We start from the raw sequence: 12,562 nt of genomic DNA, 5'->3' as shown, positions 1-12,562 counted from the left end.
CATCAAAATCAAATGCATTACACGTGTCTCTTTAAAAAGTTCAGTCAAAATCAAACTAAGCCTACTCCCACCCCCATTCTAACACAATTTTCTTTAGGTTTGACCTCATATTATAGGGTTCTGGTAAATCTAAACACTTTCAATTTGTATGCAATCAGGCAGGCCCTTGCACTACATAGTTGAAGGTAAACCTAAGGAAAATTAACTTTTTTCTCTTCCGTTCATGGACGGACACAGCAGCCTTTGCCCTTAGGGTTATATCCGCTTCCTTCCAGGAGATTTAGGCAGAAAAAAAGCACTTTAAGTGTTAACAACACTTTCCTTAGTGAAGCTCCTCCCAGGGGGCGTATTTCCCCGGGTATAACCCGTACCCTGCTCTAGCAGCCTCAGGTTTCTTTCTGCCTAACGTCAGGAGAGGACAGGCACTCTGGAGATTTTTTTTTTGCGATTTTTTTACTTTATTGTTTTGTTCCTGCATTTTTGAATCCTGTGATTCTTCTATCAACAGCCGACTGGGTAACAGGCTGGGTCTTGCCTCTTGTAGTCCCCCCATGTTCGGGCATCGAGCGTGTGCCGGCCCTCAGCTCAGCTCTGGGTCGTCCACGACAGGCCCCATTGCTCCAGGGGCGGCCGGGGAACTACAGGTTTCAGGGCACACATAAGACCGGTCTCTATGGCCTTGTCACAGTGTGTCTGGCCGACAGCCATGCCATTTAGTGGACGTTGGTTCTGTCTGGGATACCTCCAGCCAGTGGTCGCAGGACGGGTAAGCTTTAGACTACTCTACCCTGTGAAAGAAAAGCTGTTTATACCTACCTAGTCTGAAGATGCTCTGGTCCCTCACAGGATGTCTCCAGCGGAAGCTTCAGTGAAGAGGAGATCACAGACAATGGATGCAAATGCTTTTGCAGTGACGTCACCCGTAGGCCTACTATGAGGCAACCGCTGGCGGCTGCCCCTCCTCTACACTGAAGCTGGTGCTGGGACCTGATCATATGACCGGAGCAGCTTAATAGGCTTATACTTGCCTTTCACAGGGCAGATAGAATAGTCTTAGAATGTGGAGGGAACTAGGTGTCTATCTTGTCCCCACTTGACACGCTTCGCCCCTCCAACTGGGCCTCTTCATAAATGGGAGGGGCAAAACGTGTCAAGTGGGGACAAGATAGACATTACAAATAACTGCTATGGCAACCTGGTAAATTGGAGAAGAAAGGAAGGAAACAGTCCCATCCATTGATGCAAGATAAAGACCTTGCCGTTTTAAATGATATTGCTGGTGAGTGGGGGGACCCAGGAGGGGAGCACAGAGTGGCACTGGAATCCTCACAAGCAAGAAATAACAACGTTTGGCACTTTATTTGCGTGGATGGACTTTCACTAATGATTGCACAACCACTTTTTATATATTAGATTGTTCATATATATGTTTATATAGGAGCAGCGTTACATTTATAACATGGTTTATTGTCAATACTTGAGTTAAGCTTTAAAAGTAAAACAGCTACACAGTCCATAATGGGACACTTACCCCTAGGAGGTTCTTAGGCACATATCCTTCCTTTTCATTAAGACGCGCCCACCACCAGTCTGTCTCCGTGTCATCTTTGCGTCTCAGAATGGTGATGGCGTCACCTTCCCGGAAGGACAGCTCATCTGCATTTTGTGCTTCAAAATTCCACAGGGCGTATACCAATCCTTTGTTCATTACCCCCAGCTTCTCCTGAACACCTTCATTATAAAAACACAAAAACACATTGACTAGAGGAATTCCTCTGTGGCAAGGTCAATAAATAACTGTTAGAACATTTATGGTCCCAAAATCATTGGGTTTGTTGGGAGTGTTAAAGCTAAACTCCAGGTAGCTATAAAGTATTAAAATCAACATAGCTCTGTATTTATTAAAAGATCCTTAGACACTTCAAAACCAGAATATTTTACCCAATTCCAGTGCAGGCAAATTCTCAGTTTTCAGAGTTGTCACACCTTGAATGACAATTACTATTTTGCAACACTAATTATGCAACACTGTACAATAATGACATTTTTGTATCTTTTTTTTTTTTTTACAGTTTGCTTTTGGAGGTATTCAAAACGCACGTTTTTGTTATAAAACTATACAAACATTCTTTCTTGATAAATTTGAACCAGATTTCATTGGTCAAAAAATAAATAAAAATCTGTGTATATTATTTAGTATGTGTAAGAATTAGTCTACAAAACTATGATATATACAGTATATATGAAAACGGATCAATCCAAATGTACCGACTGAATATATCAATTCTTGAGGCCCTAAAATACCAGGACAGTAGAAATATCCCCAAAATACTTATTTTTCGGAAAGCAGACAGTCCAAGGTATTTAGTAAGAGGCATAGTGAGTTTTTTTTTTTTTAAGTTGCCATTTTGTTAAATGAAAAAAAGAAATGCAATTAGTTTCTCCCCCACCCACAAAGTTGTAATTTTAACAAGATATTTCTACCACACATCATAGGCACACTTCTAATTACATCCAAAAACACATTCTGCTACTCCTCTGGAGTATAGCGATACCAACACGCAAGACTTTTTCACAGCCCAGTCACATAAAGAGGGACACAATCCAAGGAGCACCTTCAGGCTTTTGTGGAGCATAAATGACACATATTTATAGTTTAGTGTAGCATCACCTATAGCCGCCCCAGTTCCTATAAGCCAAGAAAGCCTAGCCTACTGGTATATGGCTACCCACAGGAATGCCATGTTCACTGTCAAGGAAGTACAAGAGCCTAAAGAAGGAAAGAACGATAGAGTAACTGTGGTTCTAGGAGTGCACGTGTTTGCAGGGGATGGCGGGACTGGAGTCTCACAAAAGAAAGCCGTCAGCGAGATGTGCAGATGGGTCAGTTCAGGCTGCAGGTAGAGACATGGTCAGCAAACAAGCAAATGATCCGCAACAGGCAGAAACATGGTCAAACTGGCCAGGGATGGTACAGGTGGCAGGCAGAGACAACATTGCACTGGTGTGGCGATGATCATGAACACGATTGCTGGCTTACACTGGTCTGGCCACACTGGGCCTGTTGTGGCAACAATCAGGGACACCATTGCAGGCTTATATTGGTGTGGGGACACTGCGACTGGTGCAATGGTGATCTAGGACACTAACTGGCGTGGCGGTGATCAGGGACAAAATGACCGGTGTGGTGGTGATACTGACTGGCAGCTTTGATCTGGCGATTGGTGCTGCCAGACAATGACTGGCACACCTACATACACTGATATAACAGTCAGTAATTCTACATAAATCACTGCTTCAGAAGTACAATGTTGCCATAGTGACAACTTTACTATTTTTTAAATACTGTGACAGAACAGGTGCAGTGCCACCATTGTACTGCTCTTGGGGGGAGGGGGGTTGGTATTTTTTTTTTGACAGCATGATCGCTTATTACAGTGATGATCACTGCATAGGTAATCTATCCTAACTGTTTGCTATCCATTTATGATGCCATTGTTTACTATTGTGATAGGTCTAACCAATCACAGCATTCACGTGGTACAGGGTCGCTGTGACTGGCCCTGTACCCATGTGATCATTGACTAATCACAGAGCTCAAAGTAGTAAGCAATGGCATCATGAAAGCAATTGTTTTCTACTGGACATGTGATCGATGTAATTGGTCACAGTGCCATGGTACCAAGGCCAATCACAGTGGCTCGGTACGCTGATCAGTGATCTGCAGTGTCTGGTAGACACATTGGTCACAGATCGCACCACTGCCCCACGGGTACATCTTCCTCCCAGAACACTTGTCCTGCTTGGCTGTTTATATACAGTGGCTGAGTGTGAAGAGGTTTAAACAAGATGCTGGTTTTGAATCAAAGTTTATAATGCATTCAACTAAATTACCATAAAGAAACTGTGAACATTGGATGTAGCCCTCTTCCATTTCTTCACATTTGTCAGCAGCTGTCTCCGTGTCACTAATAGTGGTGGCAAAGATGGCTGCCCCGCACTCTACCAACATCTTGCACAGGTGGACGCTGTTGCAGGAAGCTGCGCAGTGTAAAGGAGTCCTGGCAGGAAGAAAGCACAGAGAGTGAGGACACAATCTGAAATCAGCAGAAAATATTTAATGAAAAACTGCTTTGGCATACAAAACACACAGCAATCTGATTGTACAATCTCCACACACACTTGTTTGTCCTAGAATAGGGTTGTCAAACGAAATTTCGCCGAGGGCTGCATCAGTAGTATGGTTGCCCTTAAAGGGCCAGTTGTATTTGTAAGAGTACATACATTTATCCAGGGCTTTTCTTTTCTCAGAATTGGTGCAGGAACTCGAACACAAATTGCACTACCAGTAGGAGGATCTTAAAGGAGCACTAAATACCAGGAGTGTGTTATGTGCAGAGTTCAGGGGTGGGTCATGTACCAAGTGCAGGATTCAGGGGTGTGCTATGTACAGAGTGTAAAGTTCAGGGGTGAGATGTGTACAGAGTGCAGGGTTGAGGAGTGTGCTATCCACAGTGTGCAGGGTTCTGGCAAAAAAAAAAACCCTAGGTGCGAGGGCCACATGAAAATTGCCTGGCGAGCCAGATTCGGCCCGCGGGCCTTGTGTTTGACACCTTAGAAAGTCCACTTTAGAAATTGAACCAGACAGATATAGTACCAATTACTATGGGCTATACAGTACAACGGATTGTCTGACGAGGCAGGAACTAAATTGGCTAGGTAAGCCCTTAAACTACACACCTGCTGATACATTTTTAGAAGAGTCTAAAGAGATTGTGCAATCAGATTGTAAGACGTGTTCAGCCATCTTTAGGCTGTTTGTCCAATAAGCACAACCTGGAGCTCTTGTGAGGTTTGTAGGCTAATTTTCTGAAAGGGTCGCAATTTGCATAATTTTAAGCACCCGTCACTAATGCCCACATGACAATGCATACTCCCCACTGTAAGGTTGCTCAGCACCAATCGTTGTGTTGTGGGAAGAAGGCAAAGTAAATTCATGTTCACTACCAGGACCTGGAACAGATAAGATGGGACTGACTTCTGTGGCAAAATCCATCATCCTATAATATTTGGTAACTTACCCAGCTGCCAGTTTTGGCCTTTCCTTTTCCAACAAGTTTGCAGCCGTTATATAAAAGAAGCATGAGTCCACTAATCGGATTTCCACCCTTCATCAGAACTTGTCTGGATGAACATAAGGGCCGCCAGTGCAGTTTTTTAATATGCAGGTTTGGGGACTGTCAAGTGAATCAATGACCTGGAAACAAGCATGGAGTCTAGCAAGTACCTCCTGACACATACTACTTCCATGCCAGTGGTAAAGGCTGAAGACGACAACTTTAACCACTTATGGACCGGACCAATATGCTGCCTAAAGACCCAAGGGGTTTTTACGATTCGGCACTGCGTCGCTTTAACAGACAATTTGCACGGTTGTGCGACGTGGCTCCCAAACAAAATTGGCGTCCTTTTTTTCCCCACAAATAGAGCTTTCTTTTGGTGGTATTTGATCACCTCTGCGGTTTTTATTTTTTGCGCTATAAACAAAAATAGAGCGACAATTTTGAAAAAAATTCAATATTTTTTACTTTTTGCTATAATAAATATCCCCCAAAAATATATATAAAAAAAAAATGTTTTTCCTCAGTTTAGGCCGATACGTATTCTTCTACCTATTTTTGGTAAAAAAAAAAAAATCGCAATAAGCGTTTATCGGTTGGTTTGCGCAAAATGTATAGCGTTTACAAAATAGGGAATAGTTTTATTGCATTTTTATATATTTTTTTTTTTTACTACTTATGGCGGCGATCAGCGATTTTTTTCGTGACTGCGACATTATGGCGGACACTTCGGACAATTTTGACACATTTTTGGGACCATTGTCATTTTCACAGCAAAAAATGCATTTAAATTGCATTCTTTATTGTGAAAATGACAGTTGCAGTTTGGGAGTTAACCACAGGGGGCGCTGTAGGATTTAGTGTACACTTAGTGTGTGTTTACAACTGTAGGGGGGTGTGGCTGTAGGAATGACGTCATCGATCGAGTCTCCCCTATAAAGGGGATCACTCGATCGATGCGCCGCCATAGTGAAGCACGGGGAAGCCGTGTTTACATACGGCTCTCCCCGTTCTTCAGCTCCGGGGAGCGATCGCGACGGAGCGGCTATAAACAAATAGCCGCGCCGTCGTCCCGGATCGCTCCCCGAGGGAACCCGACCGCCGCGTGTAGCGGGGGGGGGTCCCGATCGGACCCCCCACCTGCTAGAAGGCAGGGACGTACAGGTACGCCAATGTGCCTGTACGTGCCATTCTGCCGACGTATATGTACATGCGGCGGTCGGGAAGGGGTTAAAAGCCAAGCCATCAATAGCAGCCATCTTCTAATCTGACAGTTCCTGTTTTGCCCCACTTGTATGCAGTTGTTCGGTTTTGTATTAAACAACATCAGGTTATTAGCTAATATTTAGTGGCAGTTTTGAACTACTGCAACTTGTTTACCCATGTAAATTGGCATCATTCGCCGTCCTCGTGTTTAGTGCTAGTTAGTTCAGTCCTAGCTACCCCCTCCCTATTTCATATTCCCTCAGTCAGGTGTTCGTGATTCAAAGAGATGGGGCTTAGAAAAACTCATTGGGGTTGACTTACTAAAACTGTAGAGTGCAAATACTGTGCACGGTAGCCAATCAGCTTCTAACTTGATATTTTTTAATTACGTTTTAAAAAACAAAGCTGGAAACGGATTGACCATTATGCAGAGCTGCACCAAATTTTGCACTCCAGTTTTAGTAAATTAATCTCATTGTGTTCTTACACTTCAAAAGACTGGAAAAACATCCTCTGTACTGCAATTTGCTGAATTAAAATTGCATTGGATTCAACTTCTATAAACTTATTGAAGAGTTAAGTTGCCTGTGGATGGTGCCAAGTCAGCAGTTGACCATACAGCGCAGACAGGTTGAATCTAAGAAGATATGTCAATGTATACAGCACTGGAAAAGAACTGTCCCCTTTCATGCCCATATAAAACAAGTAAGCACTCTAGAAGCAGACTGCACTTACCAGCCATCGCTGTCAGCGGCATTTACATTAACGCCAAAGTCCAGGAGGAATTTAACAATGTGATGATGTCCGGCACACACAGCATTGTGCAGAGGGGTAATCCCTTCATCATTGGGCTTGCTGGGATCTTCCACCTGCATAAGGGCACAGTGTGTCATTACTAATCCCAAAGACACTATATCTTACCCCCATGGAGGAAGTATCTGTACCTCATATATGATCCTCTGGACCAGGTCAAACTCCCCTTCCAGGGATGCATCAAGCAGCAGAGCCAGGGGGTTGAACTTTACACGAAGTCCATGTCCTGTGCGTTCAGAATTTGGCTTCTTCAGATTAGTGCGTTTTACCTGCAAGCCAAAAAAAAAAAAACATGGTTAAAGCTGAACTTCAGATAGTAAAAAAAAAAAAATGCCCTAAATTCAGTTTGCCATTCTCTATACTCCTTGAAATCAGAGCGTGGGACAGAAAACTCTAAGCCAACTAAGGCCCTACTGCTGAATAGTGGAAATACTGGTGATCAATAGTTTGGAAATGCTTAGAGGAGGAGGGGGCCTATGACCTCTTCTTCATGCTGCTTCTCTCTCAATGTCTGCTTTATTGCGATAGAGAAAGGCGAGATCATTACTGAGTTTTGCCGTTTGGCGGGGGTGCCTAAATTACAAGATTACAACATAATGTCCCAATCATTTGGCAGATTAAGAGCCCTTTCACACCAAAAACGCCTATAGCGGAGCGTTAAAATAGCGGTAAAACACTGCGATTTTACCGCGTTTTCAATTCATTTCAAAGGAGAGGGGTGTTTTTGGAGCGTTTTAATAGCGCTATTTTTACCGCGAAAACGCGGGGAAAAAACGCACCAGTGTGAAACGGCTCGAAGAGTTCATGCATTAACAGATATTTAAATGTGCTTCAATAATTTAGTTGGCTGTCATTTTGTTTGTTAGAAACCAATTGAACTGTATTGTATGTGCACTTCTTTGCTCAGCCTGCAACATCACCTGGCTATAAAGAAGTGACATCCATCATGCTCAACCCAACTCTCAGACCCCTTTCACACCAGTGGACCGATAAAGGTCTGCCTGTGCGTTTTTCAGGCGGACTTGATCGGACCACCCATTGTTCTCTATCGGGTGGGGGATGTCGGTGGACATGAAAAGTGGCAAAAGACGGATGGACGGCCGCACACCAAAGAACTCTTGAGTTGTCTTTATTGAAGAAACATAGGCAGACACCACAAATACACAGCAAGAATCATATACAGCCGACGCGTTTCACACTTGGTCAGTGCTTATTCATGGCCAACATGTGTGCGCTGTCATACGCTGGCATCCGGTCTGCTAAAAACCAGACGGGTGGGAATACGTTCGCTATCTGTCCGGCGAATCGGATGACAGTCGGATGGAAATAGACATGCAGATAGAGGATAGAGAACAGAGGGCTGTGTCCGCTTGCTCAGCAGGAATTGGCAGAGAGATCCCCTGCTGAGCAGTTGCCGATTTGAATTTGGCTCCTAATACAATTATCTTTGTTTGCTAATTCTGTCTGCCATTAGTTCCAAAAGGGCCTTTGTGCAAGAACATTTTTTGTGTCCCCTTTTCAACTTGGTAAAGCCGACGAAACATGGAACAAAATTTACCTGGTCAGATTCTGACCCACATATGGGCACTGTGGTTGTACAGAAAATGATCTACTAATCGACTTCTGTACAACTGTACTGACGGATTTTCCCCCTGTGATCAGTGCTGCGGGCTATAGCCTGCAACGATGATCAGTGTATTCTGATTCTGACTTTAGGGGAAAAAAAATTGACTTATCTATAAGTCTTGCTATCTATAAAATCAATTCCATTCGAGTAGATAGAGGCGAAAAGTAGCCCCTGCAGTCTAGGCCTACGTGGCAGTAGGCGTGGTCCCAGAACCCACCAGAAGCATGTCTAGTTTAAAGGAGCACCCTGAGGGCTTATGAACAAGCTGCAGTCTGCACAAACGTTTGATGCTTTTATGTGAGCCCCACATTTCTGCCTATGGGCGATTTGTTTGCCATTATAGGTTTGAGAACAGAACTCCCTGGAGGAGTTTGCTTCATTAATCAGTGATGTGCAGAGAAAACAGAGAACATCTATATGTAGCAATCAGACAGACAGTAATGATTGCTGACCTGCTAAATGAGATCTGGAAGAGAAAACATGAGAATGGACTGGTACCCACACCTAGATATACTGCTCTATGCCAAGTTCCTCTAGGCTGCAGGATCATTAGTGAATCTAGACAGACAGTGCAAACAGGCTCTAGGGCATCAGTTCATTATACCCAACTGGAACATGGACAGAGCTTCAAGTTTACTTTATTATCCTGCAGAACGGAAAACTGTGTCCAGAGACTTTTCACTAAAGGGTAACTCTAACCCAGCAGCTAAATACACAGCTGAAGCAAATCCAAGCACAATTCTTTACTATGCAAAAAATATTTCTAAAGTCAAGCCTGTCATTTTGTGACACTCATCTATCACCATTGTGTTTAAAGTAACATTAAAGCTTGTTATTTGTTTTACCCATTAATATAACAAACATGGTATACTTACATACTCTGTGCAATTGTTTTGCAGAGCAGCCCCGATCCTCCTTTTCTGGGATCCCCCGCCTCCAGGCCCTTCCTCTGCAGCAAGTGTACCCATGGAAAGCTGCTTTTCACTGGAAAACCTGCGGTGGCTCGCTCACGAGCTGCCCTGTCTGCATCTATTTAAACAGACCGGGCAACTCAGCCCCGCTCCCTTGTCACAGAATTTGATCGACAGCAGCGGGAGCCATTGGCTATCAATCTGCCCAATGAGGAGGGAGACAGCAGCTGCTCTCGTGCACGTCAATAGATCGGATCGGTGGGAGCTGCGGTGGCTCAACGCGATTGGCACTGCGCTGACAAGCCATTCACCTCTGCAGCTAGGGGTTCGGATCCCGGTCTCGGCTACATGTGAATTGAGTTTGGTGGTCTCAGCCCGGCTCCCGGTGGGTGTGCTATGCAAGGTAAGCCTGCGCTTAGTACGCCCACCCCCCTCCCACAAAAACCACCACACCTACACACGTACTCGAAATTGGGTTAACACGCACGCACTTTGACCACGCAGTCTCTAAAAAGAGAGGCGAAGGACTAACGGGGCTGGTTGAGTGGGCTAGATCCTCTCACTCCCTTATAGGCAGTCCCTCTGCCCCGTTGGGCTTCAAAGCGGAGCAGGTAGGGCGGGCTGTGTGGGAGGACCCCCTCACACACCCGCCATTGCCACCCGGGGCATGGAGAAAGGTGGCAGATTGCCTCTGGGGGAGGCCTGCCTACTCCCAACTCCTGCAGTCCGGCTCCTCTCTCGAGTACACGCATTAAATACACTTTAAAAAAAAAAAAAAAAATAGATCGGATCCGGCTCAGGTAAGAAGCAGAGAAGTTTTTTTTTTACCTTAATGAAAAAAATGCATTAGTATAAAAAGCCTTAAACCCTTAGAACCACTTTTAGGCCTGGTTCACACTGATGCAGCAATTTCTGTGCGTTTCCCACACTGCATCAAAATCGCACCCCATTCATGCGAACCATGTGGGTGTGTATATTAAGTTAACGTCACCGCAAAATCGGTTTGCAAAACGCAGTGTGATTTGCAGAATAATTTTGCATGGGTGTTCACACTCATGCGATCTGATTCTGGTGCAGCAAAAAAAGGGGTCCTGCGTGATTTTGGCGCGGATGGGGTACGATTTCAGCCATACAAAATGAATGGCTCAAATCGCACTATTGCATGCAATTTGAACAGGAATGTGCAGCACATCAGTGTGAAACGGGGCTAAATATTACGATAAGCGTCTGGTTATGTAGCATCATTCTCAGATTAGGATAGTTACTTATTATGAGCAAACCAAACGACAGTTCACTGGACATTTATGGAACACATGAAAAAATAAAATCTGCAAACCCCGATTAAGGGAGCTGAATGTGAACTTTTTAGAGGGCAAAAAAAGATTTTGGTGTTTTCATATAGCTTAAATGGCAACATTAAAAATACACGATTCCTAAACATGCTTGGTGGACGCCTTAAACCTGCATGCCCAGCCCCTCCCTCCCTCCCCAGTAAGCCATATTGCACCAATGATGATGGTGGCAAGGGGCTAATCCTGAAATCCCTAGCCCAGTGGATGTGGGGGGTCAATGGGGAGGGCTTCTCAGAATCGGGAAGCCCCCAGATATCTGTTCCTTCCTGCTATTTACATTAAAAAATGAAGTACATTCATTCACAAATAAATAAACACATGGTTGAAAAGGGTATTATAACAAACAAAAAAATTCCATTCATTTATTCCGCCTGTTTGACAAACGGGCGGATACAAATGAATTGTATCCAACCATGAATGTCCTATTGCATTTATATTTTATATGAACCTATTATATAGCCACACAAAACTGAAGTTCTTACATGTACAACTAGGACATTAGGTGCGATACTTACGGAAGGATTCTGTGGTGGCACAGGTGCTGGTGCCGGTGGCGGTGCTGGTGCAGGTACCTCCTCTTTTACTGGAGATGGTTCTTCAAGTATTGGGCTTGGCGTCTTCTCATTGGAGGAGACTATGGCTGGATTATTATTATTGTCTTCAGTTGTATCTGAAATCTGGTTAATAAGCTCACTACTAACCGGTTCCTCTGTGATAGGTGAGCAGACCTTGTTGTCATTGTCATCTGAGGGGACTTGTGGTTCGGGAGCTGGTGGCTGAGGAATGAGCACTGCAGGGGGAAGGATGGGTGGCTGTAAAGAGCCTGCTTCCTCCACATTGTCATTTGTGCTTGTGTTACCATTGTCCACATCGGCTGACACACTCACAAACTCTTGCGAATTACACTGTTGGTAGAAAGGCGGAGCTTCCATGCCCCCGGCCAAGGTATTGAAACGCTGATACAGCAGTTTCTGTATGTTGGGGCCACTTGGACCTTCAGGCTCAGTTATAGAACTCCTCTTCTTTAAAGGTCTTGGTGCATTGGCAAGTTTTCTCCTGAGGGCTTCCAAGTCAGCGTCACTTTGATACCGCATAGGCGAGTGAACGATGGGGGTTAGCTTGGTCGGACTAAGGGGGCGAGGGATGTTTTCCACTCCATTACCTTCCCCAGCTGGAACGCTGCCATCCACTTCAGCCTCTTTGTCACCACCTGGAGCTGGTGCACTATGCAAGAAAGGAAGAGGGGAGGAGTTGGACGATCCAGACTGGACGACTGGTTTGCCATATACTGGAAGAAATGGAGACAGGGTCATTAGTACAGGTTTGACATAACCGCTATGGTATAGGTCAGCTCACAAGCACTCCACGTTCTTGTATAAACAAGCCTAAAAAAAAAAAATCACCTATTACTTTCAACCCAATAATATCTGATAGGAAGGTGTATTTACTGTCCACAACTGCTAACCATAGTCCACTTCTACACCTAAAATAATAAACTCTTCAACCAAAAAATTCTCTGGCTATAAAAATGAG

At 44.4% G+C, this 12,562-nt stretch overlaps 1 protein-coding gene across 7 annotated transcripts in view; it reads right to left on the bottom strand.

Moving 5' to 3' along the window:
- The window catches only part of PPP1R13B (protein phosphatase 1 regulatory subunit 13B), a 147,261-nt gene that overhangs the window by 3,180 nt on the left and 131,519 nt on the right, over positions 1-12,562 (bottom strand). For all 7 annotated transcript variants that reach the window (XM_040332548.1, XM_040332547.1, XM_040332543.1 and 4 more), the window contains 5 exons: positions 11,545-12,317; positions 7,271-7,408; positions 7,062-7,195; positions 3,895-4,061; positions 1,532-1,731 (listed from right to left, as the gene is read on the bottom strand). In XM_040332548.1, coding sequence (XP_040188482.1) covers positions 1,532-1,731; positions 3,895-4,061; positions 7,062-7,195; positions 7,271-7,408; positions 11,545-12,317 — 1,412 coding nt within the window. The remainder of the gene's footprint in view (positions 1-1,531; positions 1,732-3,894; positions 4,062-7,061; positions 7,196-7,270; positions 7,409-11,544; positions 12,318-12,562) is intronic.

The sequence above is a fragment of the Rana temporaria genome, chromosome 13 (assembly GCF_905171775.1).
Source record: "Rana temporaria chromosome 13, aRanTem1.1, whole genome shotgun sequence".
Lineage (NCBI taxonomy): Eukaryota > Metazoa > Chordata > Amphibia > Anura > Ranidae > Rana > Rana temporaria.
This window is presented reverse-complemented; position numbering and strand designations above follow the sequence as displayed.